At 36.5% G+C, this 21,617-nt stretch overlaps 1 protein-coding gene across 1 annotated transcript; it reads right to left on the reverse strand.

Moving 5' to 3' along the window:
* Positions 1-1,625: 1,625 nt before the first annotated feature.
* Usp20-33 (Ubiquitin specific protease 20/33) lies at positions 1,626-21,541 on the reverse strand. Its single transcript, XM_019056912.2, has 19 exons — positions 21,356-21,541; positions 20,265-20,344; positions 18,949-19,095; positions 17,879-18,080; positions 17,066-17,322; positions 16,138-16,267; positions 15,556-15,754; positions 14,131-14,189; positions 12,590-12,699; positions 11,701-11,844; positions 11,059-11,183; positions 9,405-9,583; positions 8,327-8,522; positions 7,596-7,850; positions 6,766-6,898; positions 5,569-5,716; positions 5,100-5,217; positions 3,970-4,058; positions 1,626-3,022 (listed from the first exon to the last, which is right to left on the reverse strand). The coding sequence occupies exons 2-19, from the start codon at positions 20,340-20,342 to the stop codon at positions 2,970-2,972; spliced, it is 2,622 nt and encodes an 873-aa protein (XP_018912457.2). The 5' UTR covers positions 20,343-20,344; positions 21,356-21,541; the 3' UTR covers positions 1,626-2,969.
* Between the last annotated feature and the right edge of the window lie 76 nt (positions 21,542-21,617).

Here is a 21,617-nt window from a genome sequence, read left to right on the forward strand (position 1 = left end):
AATAGAGAAATGTAAAAAGGCAAACATTAACATTACCCCACAATATCCCAATAACATAATTGAAAGAGACATCAGAACATGCACAAAAACGGTATTCAAAAATTACTCAAAGAAACATAGTTAAAAAAATCACAAGAACTTAAAGGTACTTAAAATGGGCAACAAAGCTTCAGAGCTTTAATTTGTGGTTACAAAGAAGTTGGGCAAGAAAATAAAGGAGTAGACAAGCTATGGAGAAAACAAAGAAGCTGACACAATTTAAAGTCTTAATGGAAGGACATGTACATCCATGTTCCATTAAGTGCTAGTGTTCTAGGACACCTTGGTTTTTTTGTCTAACAGGAAAAACTTTTTGCAAAATAACTTTCAATGCTCAATTCAATTACTGAAAAATTCACTTATAGGTAATTCTTCTTTGCTCATACGTGATGAGGATGGGGAATAAAATGATGAAAATCAACATGAATTCGATGGCTCATTCACACACTATTTTAATTGAATGACATGAAGCATGAAGCTAACTTTTAATCAGGGATATACAGAGGTCACAGTGGCTCTGCCTTGGATTTTAATGATAAAAATAATTAAAATCTAATTTATTTAAATATATAATAATTCCATTTATTTTAAATGAAAGCTTTTGTAAAACGGAAGTTGGCATGTTTCGGTGATTTAACCGATGAGCCTCTGGGAAGCAGAAGCCCCCAAAGGTCCCGTATTTTGGACGGTAATCAATGTGCGATGCACCACACACTGATTAACTCTCTAAAGGCTACTATGTCACATATTAATGACAAAAAGTCTGGTGGCTAGTGCTCTGAGTTGGGGTTTTAAGGGTCGTGGGTTCAATGCTTGGCTTGACCTATTTGCAATTCTTTTATCTTATATCAGTATTACATTTTCATAGTTGTTTCTCTAACCCAAAATCCAAAACAGAGCCATTATGACCTCCTCTAATCAGTCAAAATATGCACATCGATGTGTAAGAAAAATTGTTTTGTAAAATATGATCAGCAAAGGTTAATCATTTCATTAAGTAAATCAGTAGAGCATAAGAGAGGGCTATCGAGTAAAAAATCATGATAGTAAAAAGAAGAATATACAACCCTGAATTGTTTAAAAATTTCGGTCTTCCCTCTTGAGAGATGCTGATGTAAAGAAATACAGGAATTAACTTCTTTCATGAAAACCGGGTAGAAATAAGAGAGGTTTTTCAAAAAGTAAGAAACATCTTCGAATTTTTGAGGGGCTTAAACTTCCATCAACTTGATGTGACCATCCTAAGAGCAACTAATATGCGTCCTAAAACTTTAGATCATATTTTGTGAAGTGGAATGCTAATTAATTTAAAATCTGCAAAAGTTACAGGTGCTTCAAGACAGTACCACGTTTTAAAGTTTAACCAGCAGGAATGGATTGAAGTTTGTTGAAGTAAGGCTAGCAATAGACTTGACTCATGTGGTATTTTAGGAAATTAGAATAAATACCCTAACATACTTAGCGGACTTGGTGCCATTGAAGCAACCTGGCTGCGATTGGTACTGGCATACAACTTCTACTATTTGCAGAGTGAAATGGGAAAGAATACCTAAATACATTTGTTGAAAATAAAAACAAAAGAAAAGTTCCAAGAGAAAAATATATTTTCTAACCAAAAAAAGAAACAAAAACAAAAACAAGTCATTGAAGGCATGATAAAGTTCTGCAGTGATAAAAAATGCAATAACAAATTCGTAGACAAAATATTCTTCCTTAAAATCTTTTCTTTAGTGGATTTAATCACTCTGACAGTTCACCTAATGCATGCTAATGACGACATACCTCTAGAAGCGTTTCTTTTCCTTGTTTTAGAAAAGTACTTCTTGAGGGTTTGGTAGACCACAAACGTAATTTAAAATCGCGAAGGACAATGGATTTAAGCAATGATGATTTACAAGACCATCTAAATCGATTAAAAAGCTCTAGGTTCTTACATTGCTGAAAAATAGGTACCAAAAAGAAAAGTTCTTGGTGCTAGGATACGAATTTCCCCCAAAATCAACCCATATTGGAGCGGTAATACACACTAATGCCAACACCCTTATAATTTATGTTCATATCAAGACATCTGACTTAATAATAATAATAATGAAAAAAATAAGTATGAATAGCAATGAGTCTGTTGCAATGTGTACTTATTTAGTTGAAAATTTTTCACTGAATTACTGTTAATTATTCTTAAATGATCCTTGATAAAATAATTGTAATCCTTACGGACAGTTCCCCGATCTAGGAAATATGGAAAGCGTGTAATACAGCGTATCTTGCAGAAAACTTTGACAGGATTGCTTGAATACACCTTAGATTAAACAATAGATAATTGGACAGAGTAAAAGTTAAATCAGCGCAAGAAACCTTTCAAAAAAAATTTCATCTGGTCGACCGATTGGAAAATTTCAAAACCATCTCATGCATAGACAAGAAATCTGCAAGTATTTGTAGTTTATATTAAATCAGTCAATTCAAAACCTTCAAGACAGCCATGGTAAGGATATATTTTTGGAAAAAAAGTAACTGAAATTAAAGTTCTGAATACTCGTGACTGGATTCAAAGTCAAAAATATACAGACAAACTTTCCACAGCACTTCATATTTGGACAGAGAAGAAGCAAATCATTAGCCTTGTCAGACTCCTGTCTAAAAAGTAGTTGTCCAATTTGACATAAAATGTTGCTGACAGTCAAGGCTTTTAATTGTTCAGTAGCAGCAAGCATGTAGTTTACATAGGGATCAACAAGATCACTTAAAAGTTTGCAATGGAGGTACATCATTACTCACACTTGAGAGGCCGATAGATGAAACATACAGTGCAGTTTGATACAGCTCCAGATGCACTTCAGCTACCAAGTGATTACTGCATACTCTGGCATTCTCTGTACTGTCTTTGATTCTGTTAGACATTTTAAGAGGGCTGAATGGACAGCAGTTTTTTATAATGGATCAAAGTCTGTTTCAGACTCATCAAACTTTTTCAGTTCAAATTCTAAAAAAAAGAGAGGGAAAATTGATTAAAGAAGAGCAGCAACACTTCAGAGCAATCAAAATTAATGAGCCAGTTGCGCTGGTCACAGAATCGTGTTTTGATGCATTATTCTTATAGATTAGCTAAAAATAAAAAATAAGATCTGTCCAAACAGCAACTTCCTACGTCCAATATTAAACAAGGTATCGCCCTTTGAAAAACTCGGGTTCTGATGTCATCCACCACGGTAGTGACACCCTTGATTTCTGCCACCTTGGTTTTACTGGTGTTTCCAGTCAAACAACCAGTGCATATGTGTTTATTACTGATTGATGAATCCGAGGTAGAAGAAACCCAGAGTGTCACTACCACAGTGAATGACATCAAAAACGCAGTTTTTCAAAGCCTGATATCTCAGTTAATCTTGAATGTAAAAAAATTGCTGTTCGGACGGATCTCAATATTTTTAGCTTATCTACAAGAATCAAGCATCAAAACAAGATTCTGTGACTAGCGCAATTGACCCATTGCGTAAACTTATAATCAAGAATTATAAGGTGAGGAGTCACGCACTTATTTCAATATCTAGTAGCTCCACCACCGAGATAAATATAGGCAGAGAGCCTTTGAAATCATGTATTTACTTCAATGGATATCAGTTACTAATCATGAACAACCGACAGATAAGGCGGCTGAAAAGGTTAAATTTTTTTAGAAAAATTGACTTGGATCATGAACATTTTTTAAAAGTTGCTTTAGATCATTAGCTTCCACATTTTAGGGCCAATAGCAAATTTTTAATTATATTTGGCATACAGCACCAATTAGTCGGCTTAAACGAATTAATTTACAATTGAATACCAAATATACAGGAAAGGATCATAATAAAGTCACATCTGAATATTCTATTCACTATCAATGTTACCAGATGCGAGTACAGAAGAGGTTAAAATAAAATTGAGACTCACCGTTAGCAGCATTTACATTAAGTTTAATACATTCACATTGGTTGGTAAAAGTGTGAGGTTCAAAATCCAACGATCGGACTGATTTTATACTGGAATCAAAACAGAAACAAAAGAAGGGATGGTAAGGATAAATTCTAACGATACCTAAAATACTTATTCATTATTATGGCTAATAAACATGGGAAGAACAGGTCATCAGTCAAGAACACAGGGAAGATTCTTGTGACAGAACTATCCTGCCCTCAGAGTCTTAAACTCGCTTGTTGTGCTTATTAACTGGGACAAAAGCTTGGTGACTGAAATGATACTACTCTGCAATAAAATAAAGTGTCACCTTAAGCTTCAAAAAACAGCCCATATATGCACATGCTTTATTAGTCGTCCAAAGAAAAAGTCGGATGGTTGACTCAGAGGCCGCTAAAAGGATGAATGAATTCCCAGAGGTGGTAAAATATCTCTGGGTTCACACTATTTGGCGGGGTAAACAAGGCCAAAAAGCTCAAAAATTTCTTTTAAAGTCAAAAATTTTGAGCTTAATGAGTACCAGCCCAAAACTGAGAGGAGCAATATCCAGCTCTGGCAGCTTGCATAAGAATTGCACATTTTGGGTCAGGACCAAACCTCCATTTGAACCTCACCTCAAAGTTTACCTGGACATTATTCTGCCCCTACTACGGAGATTTTGCTTGGCAGAAATGCCCTCACGCACGAATTTTGTGTCCGCTTCAATGATATTTATAAAAGTAACAGCTCATGAAGTTTTAAAATTTTCTAGGCCATCTTCATTTGGTGAACAGACTACTAGCTTTTTCTCTAATAATATCCTTGTCAGATTGAGGACCTGTGAGCCAGGGATTTTAAAGATCTCGCAAGTTGAGCTTGTAGACTCAGATTCAAGCTCAGTCTCGGAGAATGAGGTCGGCAGGCGGGCCACGGACAGACTCGAGCTCGAGGTGCTGGTCTCCCACGATGATTTTTGGCAGTCTCGGACCACTAGCCTGAAACCGAGCATCGACTGATGCCCGGTATCAGACCATGAGATCAAGATCCTTTGTTAACGAATCCTTCTGGTAGTTCTGGTCTGCTAAGAGTCGTTATAACAAGGTTTCACTGAAAATCAGACCACATACCAACTATCCCTCAAAGAATGCTGTCCTTGAAGAAGAATTTCTATCTCTGGTCCACCTCCATAAATATTTTCCAAGTAATTCCACTGTTCTCTTGATAATGGGCAAAACGAATCCTCACCTGTTGAAAAAAAAAAAAAAAATAAATAAAGTAGAATAAAATAACAAAAGAATAGTTTCAGACTTGAGGGCTGGAAATGTAAGAATATTCTATTTCCACGAGGCAATTCTCAGTATTAGGTATTGCAAAGATTGCTTCAGTAAAAGTAAGGGTAAGCCTCTTTAAAGGAAATTAAGGAAGGCCTAGGCTAGGTTAGGCTAGGCCAACATGATACAACTTCAAGCAGCCTTGTCAAAATTTATTTTAATTCTGCAGAATCATTTCATTCTAGTTGTTTTTTCCACGGGTTTTGGCATATTCAATTGATTTTTGAAGAGCATGTTCAATTTTTCTAACTGTTGTTATACTTACGATGATTATTCTGAGGTCCAGAGCTGACCAAGGGTGAATTATCAATTGGACCAGGAGGAGTCAAAACCTCTCCTCTGACGAATTGTTCCCACTGTTTGAACCACGATGCTGATACAGCGAATAAAGGTTGAGACAAGCATTCACCTCCCTGAAGGTAAAAATAAAACAGACACATACCGATAACACATGTACATTCCCATTCTTCAAACTTAGTTTTTCATTTTGTTCACAAGAACCCTTCTTCATCTAGGATTATAGTGCAATTCAAAATACAGGTTGGAAAAACACATAAATGATGAAGCGATCAGTAGCAATCACATAAAAGATGTTAAAATCAGTGGCTGGGCGTGCTTTGCGATATATCGATTAATCTGCCATTTAAACCTATGGAAAAAGATCGATAAACAGGGTGTTTGTGACGAACACCTTAATAATCGATTATTTAACATAGTTTCAAAAGGAAAGATATCAATAATCGATCATTTAAGCTATGCCACTAGTTAAACATACATAATAAATGAATCATATTATAAACTACAACTGTGCAGTTTAAAGTTAAGCATCAACTGACATCATTTGACAATTATTAATCTCAAGCAAGAACAGGGTAATTTTGAAAAATAAGTAGATGTAGATATTATAACTGGGGCTCATCCCTCTGAATGCTCACTGCTTGGTGTGAAGCATGTGGATGAAAATAACATTCATTGCTTCCACAAAAAGTTTTGTGAAAATAGCAGGTATGCAGCAAAGAGTACTTCAAACCCAACTGCTGGTTCACTTTAATCACAGGATTAAAAATTGGCACAGGTACTAGGATTATTCATGACAATCATTCTCTACATGTGTGCCAGCTTTAAAATTTCCTCAATATTGTTAAAGGCTGGGTTTCCCACACCTTCAAAGACCATTTACAAGTGGGGCAGTGGCAAGGAATTTTTACAGGGTTTATAGTGTAGTTTTTCCTACATAAAATTTTGTGAAAAACCTAAAAAACTTCCAAAAAGCACTTCTAAGGGGAGAAAAAGCTATTCAAAATCCAACCGATCATAAGTCGAAAGTCGAATTGATGTAGATAGGCGAAGCCTAAAGCTGAGTTCGGTAAGTCAGCAAACGCCGTTTTCTGTGTAATAATGAAATGCTACGAGTACCAACTTTGAAATGTATTAGAATAGTGGAAAAAGGAGAGACTCTTACCGCTGAAACAGGTAAAGGTTTTAGCCTGGAGAAGTTTTTATATTCTAATTTTGCTCGTTGTAATAAAGCTATATTCTGCTCGTATGGACACACATTTAAGTGCTTAACTTTACAAACAGGTCCGCCACCAAAACTGAAAAAGAGAATAATGCCAAGTTACTCAGTCGAAATCATCTCTCTTTAGAGTTGCTATTCTTGAAATTTGATTTTGATTCTTAGGATACCCAGCATGAGAATATTTAAAAACTACTGACAATAGATATAAGTCACGGCAGGAAAAATGAAGAAATTTACGCATGGTAATTAGCATACCAAAAGAGCGTGTCTGTAAAAGATGCGAGTTAAATGTGTTGTTAGGTCAAGGAAGCTTCAGAACCAACCTTCGAATATTGACTTGAGGTCTTAGATAGACATATACTATGACTCCCACACAAATTTCAGTGAAAGCACTGGAAATTCATGATCTGGAGGTCTCTTCAGTGCGCCAAAGCACTCATATCAAATTATTTGCAGTGTAAACCTTGATTTTTTTTTTTTTAAAAAAAGTATCACGATGATCGATTTTAATGTATTATTCTTAGAAATTATTAGTGCTGCCTTTGACATCAAAGCAACAGAATTTCAGAGGGGTGTCTAATAATTAAAAATACCCGATCAAAATTTCACATTATAAAAACCTGAACAGATTAAATAAAAGAATGAAAAAAAAACTGTAGAAGATACAAGCTAATATCAGCTAAATTACTTTAGAGGGAGAGGGAAGGGGAGGGCAAAGTGATTGATCGCGAAAATTGAATTTTGCCGATAAAACTGACTTTGATCATACTTACTTGGAATGAAAGAAATCCCAAAGAGACTTTGGAATGGGCTCAGCTAGCTGGTTAAGATACTGCTCTTTGGAAGGAATAAGAGAGCCATGGCTACAAAGAAAATCTGAATTATTAATTGGACCAGGTTCTGCAAAAGTATTAAACCGTAACATCCATTGCTTTGAAATATAGTAGAGGTCGGTCGAACTCAAAAAAGGCTCTTTGAGGAAATCTACCACTTGACATCTTAATTGATTTATTCTTGCATTGCTTTTCCTGAAACAAAGAAGGATCAAATTTAAGAAAGAAATGAAAAAAAAAGAAAAACAAATTCTAACTGTCTCCAGCATAAATGGTATAAACAATACTTTGGATGCAAAATATCCTAAATGACATTCAAAATTACAATATCATAAAAAGGCAACTTGTGATTGAATAATGAACAGTAAATTGGAACTTCCTACTCGCAAAGCAACCATCATCGCGAAATCAGGAGAATTTTCTCATGCAAAAAAGTACCATCCGGATCCGGTATTATCCTGTTCCGGTCGGATACTTCCAAGAACTATCCAGTATCCGGCTCCGGCCTTATACAAAAAATCAATATCTCTATCCGGTAACGAGAAAAATTCATTTCAGCCCAACTCTAAATAGCACCTTTTTTAAAATAGAGGTAAATAAATAAATTAAGGATACAATAAAAGCAAGAAATTGAACAAAGAGTGCAAATTTGTGAATAATAGTACAGGTACCTATAAAAGAGAACGTAGGCTTCACAAGAGTTGACAGTTTCCGCTGAGACACGAGTGACACACTGATCATCAAATTCATACCATTCGCCTGATGTAGCATGCAAACAATATGCAATGTAGTGCCCTCCACTGCCAGCATTACCATGATGACAAATAACGGAAAATAGGTCAAAGCTTGTGACTTCGTCTTTGCAGTCTGAAAACAGATGAATACATTGTGAAATGAGTTCTCATTATTTCCAATAGAGAACATAAAATAGTTAAAATTATGGAGAAAATAAGTTCTTACTCCATAGCAATCATCCATTGACCAATCTTCAAGCAACTTAACTCAACATCTTTTAGGCCCTGGCTTGTCTTTAAATTCAGGGAAAACGACCTTTAAAATTAATGCTTGGCCATGACCTATTGCTTCCCACAATGCCTTTTTTTAAAAATTTGTTTAACTCATTGATATCGTTGGACATGTTTTCTGACAAGAAGTTCATTTTTATTATCTTTCTGTTTGTAGTAACAAAAAGGTTGTCTAAGGCAAAAAGAGGAAAATTAAGCGACCAAAACCATCAAAACCTTTAAAAATGGTGTCCTGACAATTAATCGGGGCTGATTTCTGATGAGAACAATATGTCACCTGCCCAATTTCTTGCACAACAATTCTTTGTCAAACAATTCATGGCTTGTTAAAAAGAGTCTGACTACAAAAGAGAAAGTTGAAGGCAAGATTGGGTTTTCCTTACCCATATTATGCAAATGCATAAAAAAACTTGTGTGTTTGCAGCTTGCTATGATTGAATTATTTAAGCTATTAAATGTTCCAGATGTTTTTATGATTTTTGACTTAATTGATGAGTTTCTACCTACCTTACTTATTTTGACAGAAAAAATTATTCTTCTTTCCCTTGCTTTCTTGTCAACAGAATATTGTGAGGCTTTGAATTGTTAACTCCTCACAATGCTTAAAATTTTGGTAAGAACAATTTTAAACTGATAAGAAAGTGAAGACTTCTGCGCGAAGTTTGAGCAGGTGACAGTTTCAAAAACTAAATCAATGGACAAAAACCTGTCATAAATGACATACCTTTGTGAAGGAACGGTCGCATGTCTAGACCTTCAAGAGGGAAATTGACATAACTGCTTATTTTGGATGAAAACATTATTTCATGCCTAAATCTTTTCAGATGAATACAAAGAACTTCGGGTAACTCCAACACTTTCGAAAATTTCATACCATTTCTTAATTTTTTACATTTTTCACAACTGAAACAAATTGAAAAAAAATTAGATTAATTCAAATTGTGGCGGAATCAGATTATGATGGAATTTGAATCTTTATTGAGTTTGTGGAATGATTAATAAAAAGTATGGTTAGCTGGTTAAAATAAAAAGAAAGCGACAATTTATTCAGCTGGTCATGCAAAAACAAACAAAAAAAATTAAAAGAACTCACAAGAGCACAAGGTAGCTGGTGAACAACCAACTAGAGATTATATGACTCAAATTTTGCCAACTTCATTTTTAGAACAGAACGCAATTTTAAAGTCGATTCTTCTCTGCTTTTAAAAAGTCTTTCAAATATGACAACCCTGGCAATATTTGTTTAAAACTCATTATGGTTACCGGTATTAGATTGAAATAAACATAGGTCCTTTGATCGCTGGCCTTGCAGGCGTGCTTAAAATGCACCTGATTGACTGGTCACTATTGCAAACTCACTGCTCGGTGACGTAACAAAGAAAAAAATGCTGAGATGTTTGGAGACAAAATTGGCAACGCTAGTAGCGAATATGAGCATATTCAGAAATAACTACTGGCTGCTCATTATTTATCTACCTTTGCAAAATATTCCTATGAGAATTCTTGCATCCAGATACAGGCCCGCCACAAGGGGGGGGATACTGGGTCCTTGGTACCGGGGCCCGTGACGCAGGTGACAAACCACTACGAATTCATGTGTAACCCTTGTCTCGTAGGGAAAAGTGAAAAAATTACCCTAAAATTCCGCAAAAGGTGAATAAAGTTTCAAAAACACGCTAGGGCACTATAAAATTTTTCTTACTTTTTTAGAGATTTTCAAGATTTTGAGTATATGTAGAATGATATTTTTAGTAACTGTGTTTCATTTTCTTCCGTTGTAGGATGCTAAGAGGCTCCTTTCTGGGCATCCTCGACTTCAATGGCTTAACTCCTTTGCCATAGACGTACGAAAGGGGAGTCCAGGGGGGCCCGGCTCCCCATAGAATTGAAAATTATCATCTGCCCCCTCAAAAAAAAATTTACAGATGTTTTGAATGCAACAATTCGAAAGTTTTTGGTGCTGAAAGTAAACAAAAAGGCGTAATTATTCTGCAGAAATTGATGGAAAATCTCCATCATAAGAGCTTCATAATGCGTCCAAATAGATTTAAAATTTCAAAAATTTCCCGGGGGAGGCCCCCCGGACCCCCCCCCCCCCCTGTGCTAGGGGCCCGGGCCAGAAAATTGGTACCAGGGCCCAAGATGAGATGTGGCGGGCCTGTCCAGATATCTCTGATCTTTTATGCGAGTGGGCCATCAAAAAGTAAATGCATAGATTTCCTACTGGATATTTAAGACAGTGAGAGTTCTTTTTCCAGGTAATACATTTTAAAAAATGTTTCAAAACTAAATTTAAATTAATGTAAAAACATGTTAAATTGACAAAAAAAATTCTCTATTTTAAGATAATGAGCTGCTTACGATGAAAAAGAAGTTACCTGTACATATTATCTCCTTTAAGCTCATCCGCACTAAAAAAAGCAGCTAAACAATCATGAAGTCCTACAGTTGGTCCCCAAAACCAGGAACATAGCCACTCCCAAAACCACACAAACCAACCCTGCTGTAAAAAATAATGACAAAGAAGGATTTAAACTTTATGATAGCGCTTAGACAACTTAATGATATCAAGTATGGGGGGTAACATAGACTCTTAATGATTACGAAGTCCAGAAAGTACATTTTTAAGATAAACGAGGTCACAAAGATCGGACCTGAAGATATACCAAAGGTTATTTTTTCGTCTACTTTCGTTTTGTCCAATTGCAAAGTGCACAACGACAGGATACTGCCTGTTTCTGGGCTTTAGAGGCTGTCTTTCCAGTCAGCCCGGCTCTGCTAATACTACTTCTACTACTCTTACTGCTACTTTATAAATGACAAAGGAAATTTTAACAAGGTTCAGACACAAACTTTAAATTTCTGTGCAAAAAAACTGGTTGACCCATTTTATTCAAAACTTTTGTACTTAAGCAACAAACATTAGGATCCAATGCCTCAGGAGGGATTCACTGGGCTAGAAAACACTTTATTAATTGGTATATAGGATAAAAATGTAGAGAAATCAATAAGACCGGTACCTGATCCATAGCGTAAAGTTTAGTGCATTTGGCTAAGGTGCTGCTGTTATTGCCAACTGCTGAGGTTTGATGCAGTAGAGTTAGATGATCTCTATTTGGTATTGGTAATGACAAGTCTTGGAAAGTTTCCACTGTGTCGGATCTCTGAGGGCAATAAAACTACTGATTAAGATCAACGAAAAGACGAATACAAATAAGGTGTACTACTTAATTAATATTCAACCAACTAGGGACACACGAAGCTAGATGAACGTTTATTTGATACGCTGTAATTTTTGATACAGGAATTTTTCATTTCAGTCAAATTAGGGTGATTCCCAAAGTTTGAAGGGCTGATTGATAAATTCATGAGTTGTTCCAGAATTGTGTAGGTGGGTGGAGGATAGGATAGGACGTTTTATCAAGGAATCAGCCAATTTGATTCAGATATACATCACTCGATGAATCTTAGAAATACGAAAAAGAGAGGTCCTTTCGATTTTTTTCCAGATATACCATTTTCTGTAAGGAAAGATGGCCTAGAGATCACAGATGTTAAAAGTTTGTGAAAAGTTAAGTCTCAGTGACATTGGCTGGTTACAGCCTAGAGAGCAAACATTTTCTTCATTTTAACACATCTGTAAGGGAATCAAGCAGGCGCTTAAAGATGAGGTGAATAACATTTAGAGTTCGCCTTTCAGCTGCAAGGCGAATCCTGTTGCATGAGCGTAAAAATACCATTGCATTTCAATTTCTGTCAGAGGGAGTCTGCTTCCTGGTCGTATAAAGGAAGGCTAGATTGTTCTTCACTTTTTTTTATACTAATATCCAGGAATTAAAAATGCTAAAGAAGGAGAACGAAACCTGTAATTTTGAATAAAATGAAAGTCAAAGGTTGAAAGATTCTTACCCTTTGACATGTTAAACACTGAACTGTACTCAGAAGTTTTCCATTGAAGATGTCCGATATTATGCTTCTGTACTTAACTAACTTATTTCTATTTCGATACCTTGTGACACCTGAAAGTAAAAAAAGTAATTAAATTTTGACAGATGAGTGAATTTTCCTTGAAAATAAACAAAGTCATAATCTCATTTAAAAAAGAGGATGCTTTAAAAAAATTAACATCTATTTTTGGTCCATCTGATAGAGCTTAAAATTTAATTTCACTAAGAATTTTAATAAAATGTCATCTGGATCCAACCAGTGCCGGAGCTAGACATTTGACGCCCAAGTGCAAGTGTGAACCAGGCATACCCTTTACGGAGGTATCTAACCAAACTTTCGCCGAGGGACCGCAGGGAGTATATCCTCCAGAACATTTCGAAAATATATAGGTTTATGTAATATTGCAAGGGTTATTGCTGGGTATTGTTGGTCTCTTGACACTGAGACTTTGTTGAGGCTTTACGTATGAGATAGAATGGGATATTTATAGGAGATAGTAGCAACATTGCCATCAATATTGTCAGATGCAATTTCTAAGAGATATTGATACAATATTGCTGAACAATACTGACCAAAAAAAATACTATGCAAGTGATCGGAAAACCAGGGAAATTAATATTTAGGCAAAAAAAAACCATGAGCGATATTATTTACTGGTACATACCTGCAATATTAATACAATATCCCTCAAAAGTATTGTCCTATGTCTCATAGGTAAGTAACGTTGCTACAACATATCCTATCCGTACATTGTTCAGACTAGGGGGATATTGAAGTAACGTTAGGGCAATAACTCTTTGAAGGACACAAAAATATAATGAAAAAAATCATTAGACGGTAACGGAAAGTTGTCTGATGAGACTGAGACGCCTATGGGGAGGTGGCTGGCGTTCACTAACTCTTGGAAAACCGAAAACGTGGCAATTGGGGGAGGGGGGGAGGACTCAGTAGCTGGATAAAACAGTGCATAGTTAACAGCACCCTTTACTACAGGCCTACTCTTGTATTTCTGTATAGGTGCAAATGCAGGGTAAGAGGGCGCCAGACTGCCTACGGACCAGGTGGAGGTTTTGTCCTAAATTTACCTATTAGACAGCAATTTAATTCTTTCTTAAATTTTGTTATTGGTGTATTTTTATGCCCCCCTTTTCTCCCCGGACTCTGTTTTCAATTTCCTTTCCTCCTTTTTAAACCCTATTCCCCTGTTTTCCTCCTTTTTTTTTTTCTTCCACTTCGCCCCTTCTTTCTTGCTTTTACTGCTCCTCCTTTTAATCTTTTCAACTCTTTTTACTTTTCTACTTCTCTTTCCTTTTTCTTTTTTTCTCTCCTCTCCTTTCATAGCGCCCCCAAGGGCTGGCGCCTGAGTGCGCCGCACGCCCTGCATATGCCCTTTCTCCGGCCCTGGATCCAACAATGATTCATTTCTTCAAGAAGCAGGGTGATTTATTGAATAATACTTCATTTTATTACAAAATTTAAAGAGAGGAAGAAGTTATACTTACTGTTCTGACGTCTGGATGAAATTGATTTGGACCTGCACCTTTCTTCAGCATTCTGGAGCCTGATAAGAACAAATAATATGAGCTAATTTAATCAAATATTGGCCCCTCAATAAAAAATGACATGAAAACTTGGCATGCTAAAATTACGAAAAAAAATGATGCTTCGATAGGACTTTATCACAATGAGGAGTTCAGAGTCTAATTAGTAGTGTTCATCTAAAATTTTTGGATGGTTAAAACTGACGAGCTCTATGCTTTGCAGCGCATCAACGGCAAAGCATAGAGCTTGAGGATGGCCGGCGCATCGAAGAGTGTGATGAGTACAAGTATCTCGGTGTCTGGCTTGATCAGGATGGAAGGATGGATAGAGCAATTAAGGACAGGATCATCCAGGGCAGGAGAGCCATTGCGATGCTGATCGGGGTGCTCTGGGATGAGAGCATTTCAAAGGCGAACAAGCACCGGATATATGACGCCATCGTTAAAAGTATCGTGCTCTATGGTAGTGAAGTGTGGCCTTTGACAAAAAGAATGCAAGAAATGTTGAGGGCAACTGAAATGGATTTTTGGCGGCGATCTGCCGGCATTTCAAGACGGGACCGTGTCCGTAATGAGAGAATTCGCCAGGTAATGAAGGTTGAGAAAGATATCGTGCACGACGTCATGTCCAGGCAGTTATGCTGGTATGGACATGTGCAAAGAATGTCGGAGGAGAGGTTGCCCAAACAAGTTTTGGATTGGGTACCACCTGGGAAGAGGCGACAGGGACGTCCCATAAAGGGTTGGCGGCAGGGCGTTGACGAAGAGTCGTTGCGGTATCAGTTGCCCGATAACCTCTGGGAAGACAGGCATATGTGGCGTTTGGGTGTTGTAGAACGCCAGAGTGCATTGTAAAGCGACTTTATATATATATAAAACTGACAAGCAATTTACTACAGTGACTTGCTTCACAATTCATTTGAAAATCTTCCGCAGGTGAACGCAGACTGCGTATTGCAGTAATGCTGTGGTTTTTTCACGATTTGATCACTGAATACAGTGGCCAGATAGCTCTGTTAACTTTCAAATGAGTTTTCATGCTAAGACATGAGATAGAGATCTAAGAACCAAAAGCTCGAGGCATTAGCCTTATCTCCTGCAGAAAAAAATGCGAGAATTTTTTCTTGATCATTAATTTAATAGCTATACAAAATTTCAACCAAAAAATGCATAAAACGGCCGTAAATTCACTTCATTACTCCAAAATGGAATTAGAGTGTTGGAGGCTTGGAAATCATTGTGCTGAGTATGTAATGAGCATCACATAGAATGAATAAGAGGCCAATTTCCATCATTTGCTTTAACACTTTATGAATGGCTAAAAGAGCATTTGCAAGTTAACGAGTAAAATAATAAAGGATATAAAGCCAATGGACTAAGACTTACATAGGTTTAGTTCTCCTATCTGTTTCATCACTCAATGAACTGCGCTCACTGACACCAGAATCACAGGTTTCATACTCATCTCCATCCGATTGGCTGGATAAGCTTGCTATACTGCTTGCTCCGTCAAAGCCTCGTGGATTTTCTTCTTCATTATCACCATCGTTGCCAGATAAATCATCATCAACCTCAAATTTTCGAGCTGTCCAAAACAAATGCAATATGTTCATCAAATCGATAGAACTTAACTATCATCATAAACTATGGATTCATTTTTAAAATGGAAATGACAAGATAGCAATTCTTTGAATGAACTTTATTGTTGTTTTTGTACTCACCTTTGAGTTAACAACAATCTTATGAATTAAAAATATTCACGTTGTCATCTAAAAAACTTATTTACTTTCATTCGCAAGAAAACTCAGCACTGATGAGGGTGAACTGGAGTGGGGCAGAAACCCTGGCAATAATTTCTTATAATGTGAATAAAATTAGGTGATAGTTAAGTTTTCAAGGCACAGTTTTTATTCATTTATACCTATCATTGCTTAAGGGCTATATTTATTTTAAAATTTATGAACTTACGAGATTTTGGTTTGTGGTCAATCGATGATTCAGAAACAGGAACCTTCAACTCCTCATGCAGCTGATCCATGAAACATCTGAGGAATTCTTGGGTGTCATGTTGATGGTATCCCCGAAACATGGGATGTACCTTAAATAAAACAAGAAAAAAACATGAGAGAGGAACAGAAAAAGATAAGATGGATGAAATTGATGAAAAAAATGCAAAAATAATAAAAAGTAAAAGATCCTCCCAGTAAGAATAGGTGCATAGCTGATTCACTTTTTTAGACCCGGCATAGTTCAATTTTTTGAGGATTTAGAGGTGATAGAAAAGAAATTTAAGGTGGCAGCTTTTATTTAATTTTTAGGCTTTGGTCTTGAACTTGTTTTAGGCGTTTTCCAAGACTTGAAATATTTCTGTCTGAGTGATTCAACAAAATCTCTATTATTGAAGGTAGCAGAAATATAACATGTGCCATTTAAAAATGTTTGGATGGAAAAAATGAAATTTAAAGATACCCATAATTGGGAAATTTGAGAGGGATGAGCTTGTGTCTCTGTATGAGTCCATTTTAGATAAATAATCCCTTCAATGTCGAAGTAAATGATAATAAAAATCTTCAGTACTGGTGCTGAAAGGAAACTTGGCATTACATATATTGCAGGCGATTAGTCAAATAAGGCAATTTATCCAGCGCCTAGGCAGATAGCTTTACTTCGACAGTTTATGAAATTTTGTAAAATGGCAAAGAGCTCACGATTTCAAGTCAAAAAAGCTAGCAGACATTCAACTTCCCGAGACAAAATTTCAGTTCTACGCTATTTGGAAAAAGAAAAAAATATATGATCTGACGTTCAAAATGGCCCTTCTATAAAACCAAAGACAGAAATGCTTGATTGATAAACATTGTTATTCAAGACAGGATAAAATCAATTTTTTACTCACATTCCGAATACCAAAGAGAATGCCAGTAGGTGCAACATAGCCAGGACGTTTTTTATGCCATATATCACGAATTAATCGATGATAAGAGCGAGATAACAGCAGAGGTGTTGCTTGCTCAGTGGAGGGAGGATCTTGAGCAGTAAGCACTTCAAGAGCAAAATCTAGAAAAAACTCTGTCAAAGGTGGTGTGTTGGACAAGGCTTGAAGGGCAGCATTCATGTAGCAAGTATTCCCTATGTTTTGTAGCCCTGTCAATCCTGAAAAAAAGGGAAACGATGAGATTAAAGATCTGGAAATAATTTGATCACATAAAAATCAGAGTCAAAACGTCCTTTCCATTCAGAAAAGGACTAATAATTAAAAGGGAGCAACCTAAAAATTATATATTTGCGGTTTTTTGTTGGCCCAGTAGTGTGGGTAGATTTCATTTTGTCAACAGCAAGGCTGATCATTCCTTAGACCCTTCAAAATCAGGAAGAAGCATAGGAAGCTAGTTTTCCTTGTAAGTCACTTATCGACCACAGAATCACACTTTTCATAAGACTTCTAGGAGAATTCTTTTAGTTGATCTGATTAATTGGTTTAATCAGATCGACAACTTGAACATATACTTAAAGAACAAAATAAAGGAACAAACTTGGTTTAAATCTGATTAATTGGATTACTGAAGCCATTATTAATACCAATTGAATAGGAACTTTAAAGTGGCTTGAGTTCAAAATCAACTTATAAATTCATTTCAGTTTGTGTTTTTTAATTAAACATACTAATTTAACTTACATACTTGCCTATAATATTCTAATATTCCCTTACCTGTTGGTTTGGGATCTTCAGATGAGGAATAGACATCATCATCACTGTCATCCTCTGGTAAGTCATTGTAGCTATTATTCCTAAACACACGATGCTTGATATTTTTTCTTTCTGTCGTTACCAATGACACCTCACTTTTACAAAGGTAACACCATGCTCGAGATTGAGGCATTTGCAGATGAACAGAATGAACTGGGTTGGCCTGAAAAATTAATTTGATGTTAATTATTTCGTAGGCACCAAAGGCAGGAAGGTAGGATCATCCATTATCATTCTCATCGTTATTAGCCTTCAGGACATATGTCTATAAATTAAAGGGTCTTTCTGTAATCAAATCTTTTTGTGTGAAAAAACTCCACAGCTGATGACCAATCTGAGATAATATATCTGCCTGTTAGTATTTTCTTTCCCGGAGGCAAGCGTAAATAATCAACTATTGATATTTTCCTATTTGAAGCTATGAAAGAGAGTTGATTAATAAAGCGCTTGTGGTAACTACTCTGATAATTAATCCTTTCCCATATGTTTAAATGGCAGATCAATCGATCTATCGACACGCCACTGCTCTATTTAGAGAGGGCTTACAGCGATACGTAAAGATTGTACTTGTGGAACTTAAAATTATCTTGAATAAAGAGACAGAATATGGGAAGAAGTCTGATTTTCTATTACCGTGGCACGCAATCACCCTGATCCATGCTTCAAAACTTCAGACTCCTTGGCATAGAACAAATAATTCTTGGAAAAAACCAAGTAATAAAAAAGACAGATGGAGTCCAGTTGCTGCTGGTAAATTCAGAGGACTGACACCTCTGTTGCAAGGACCAAACTCTGTAATTCATAAAACCAAATATTTCGCTGACTAAATTCAAATGAAACTTCAGTTCTGACGCAAGATTCGGTTGTATTACCCGAAGAGGATGATTTTTGCAAGTGAGGGTTCACTTTTCTATGATCAAATAATCCAGAAATTCTACCTGGGATCTGTTTATTCAACTTAAAAATGTGAATCATTGGGATTGATAGATTTTAGAGAGAAAAAGAGAATTATAATGTCTACTTAAACTGACCTGAAAATGGGCAATTCCATGATCTAAGCGTTCATCATCTTCAAAGCAACACAATGTTTTCAGACAATCATCATGTAGACAGACCCATAAATACGCATTCTGATCTGTTGGAAATCGTCCACAAACACTGCATTCGGCACGGTTACTCTGCAAAAATTGGGTAAAGATTATTGAATACATTATAAGGGAAAAGGTAGAAGAACACCTTTTAGATCACCAGTGTCAGAGAGGTGATAGACTAGGGGGAAGGAGGATTTACTGGGCCCGCTTTCAGAAATTTATTCTCTTCTGACATGCAGTCTTAGGCTATTTTAATTAAAAAAAAAAAAAAAAAACAGAGGATCTTTTGGGGTTGTTTCCCAGGTAAAAGGGCACAAGTCAAAAAAAGAATCGTTATGAAATTTAAAACAAATTTTAGGGGAAGTTTACAATCTGCTACCTCATGATGAATCTCCTCTATCTCATTCATTTTCATCTGTTGTAGAATCATCTTCTATTTTTTAAATCAGAAAGTCTCTTACATCGCATATTAGGGATGTCGATACTTATCCGATACTTGCAAAGTATCGATACTTTCGATCGATACTTAACGATACTCGGCATCGATACTCCACGATATCGATACCATGCAGTATCGATGCCAAGACCCCAGTATCGACGGTATCGATACTTAATCTGATTTGGCCATGAAGAAGGCCTCTTTTTCTTTTTTAAAAAATTCTCTCCCCGCTATTTCATCTTCATGATGCACTGTGACAAACGACGGAGTAATCAAGTTTCTCAAGATGATTATACTTCAATAAAAATGGTAAAAGCTCAGTTCGATAACTGTAGTTAAGGGCTCAAAATAGTTGACTAAGGACGCGAACAGGGCTTTTTCGAGAGAGGCGTAAATCTGGCGGAATTTAACGGCCGACAGACATATGCACACTCAGAATCACGGCATAATTCAGAAATAGTATCGATGGTATCGATACCTCATAAGTATCGATACTTCAGCTCGATGATCGATACCGGTATCGATGCTTAGAGTCGATACCAGTATCGATACCGGTATCGATACTTCCCTGAGTATCGACATCCCTATCGCATATTCGTTATGAAGTGAATTCACGAGTATTTCAAGCAATGTTAAAAATGTAGGGGCACCTAGTGCCCTGAGAGCCTAGTAGTGAACAACAGGCTGTTCTTTAAGTTTTCTGACCCACTTGGTTATCATGCCTTACATGAAATAACTTTTCTTACGACCAAATGAGTTAAGCAATCCTCAGTCAAAAGAAATATTGAAAAAATTAAATTTGAGTTAATGAACTTACGCGTTTTATTTTTTCTAGATCAGATTGTATCAAATTGACACTGGTAGAATGTTTGCAGGATACAGTGTAAGTTGCCATGGCTGAAACAGTTATCAGAGAGAAATGAAGTTAAACATTAGGATGTCATTAGTTGATTTTGATCACGATAAAATGTTCATTTGACCCTGATCGGTTTGAATCTGAGGGATGTAAAAATCTGGACCATTCGGCATAGGATTCGACAGAAAACAAATATTATTGATTAAGTACATTTCATTCATCAATTCCATGCTTAAGACAAACCTTTGAGTGATTTTAGAGGATCGAAACATAGTAATATCTCTCATAGGTCTGCCTTAAGTAATTATGAGAACAACCTACAGTGTTACATACAGCAATAACACCTTTGTAATGGAAGTGGGTGCCATTATTAAACAAGTATCAAAGATGTCACAGCAATCGGACGGTTAAACTAGGTCCAATTTCGACACTGAAATTAGCAAATATGAATCTTAAACTTCCTGCCAATACTGATTAGCAAGGAGTAGGGTTAGGAAGAGAAAGCACCGCATCGTAATGCAAGTTGTAGGTGATAATAAAGAAATGCCCCAATATTCTGCAATAAGTACATAACAAAGGAACATGTTAACCTTCACATCCCTCAAGAATACTTTGATGCAACACTTGATCGAGAGAATTCCTCGGAGCGCTAGATTCGTGATAATTTGATGATGGCTTGGAAACGCTGTGTAAACCCACTTGGAGATATGTTCAAAAGGTTCTGAAACAACTTCATGAGACCGAAAGCACAGACAACTTGTTGGACCTAAGGTGGTACTGAGAAACATCCCTGCGCACTTGACAAAGAGACATTCTCTGGAGCACGCTATCAAACTAAGCTACCTATCTGAAGCAACGCTGCTACAAATTAGGAGCACAATGTTCCGAGCAGAGGAATATCTGTGAATAAAAAAAAGTTGAAATACAATGAAAGTGGATGTGAGGAACCTGATAGGCTAGGCTCTCGAGGAAGAGTGAGTGAATTTCTTGAGTTGGGTGCTAAAACTGCTGGGGGTAGGAGATAGAATTGAGAAGGAGAAATGAACACTTACCTAATAAGTGACTTTAAACCTCGAAACGGCAACTGAAGCACCGTGAAATTGCAGTCATAATAGGTTTGCCTCCTCAAAAAACGCACAAAATGAACACACTACAGTAAAATAAAACGGTAAAGTCATCATGCTCAGTTAAAGGGAGGAAGGAACAACAACGTCAACACGAACTTATCACAAAAAGCTCGCAAGTCCAGGATTATCACAACACTGACAACACATAATGAACCCTGATTGGCTGTTGGCGTGAGGGTTTGCGCCA

This window comes from Bemisia tabaci, chromosome 5 (genome assembly GCF_918797505.1).
Source record: "Bemisia tabaci chromosome 5, PGI_BMITA_v3".
NCBI classification, from domain to species: Eukaryota; Metazoa; Arthropoda; class Insecta; order Hemiptera; family Aleyrodidae; genus Bemisia; species Bemisia tabaci.

Bases quoted from the DNA above. Each gene is read 5' to 3' on its own strand.
- Usp20-33 (XM_019056912.2), bottom strand. From the start codon at position 20,342: ATGGCAACTTACACTGTATCCTGCAAACATTCTACCAGTGTCAATTTG. The intron at 8,523-9,404 runs GTATGTCATTTA...ATCTGTTTTCAG, and splicing joins GCGACCGTTCCTTCACAAAG to ACTGCAAAGACGAAGTCACA. The intron at 5,218-5,568 runs GTAAGTATAACA...TTTTTTCAACAG, and splicing joins TGGACCTCAGAATAATCATC to GTGAGGATTCGTTTTGCCCA.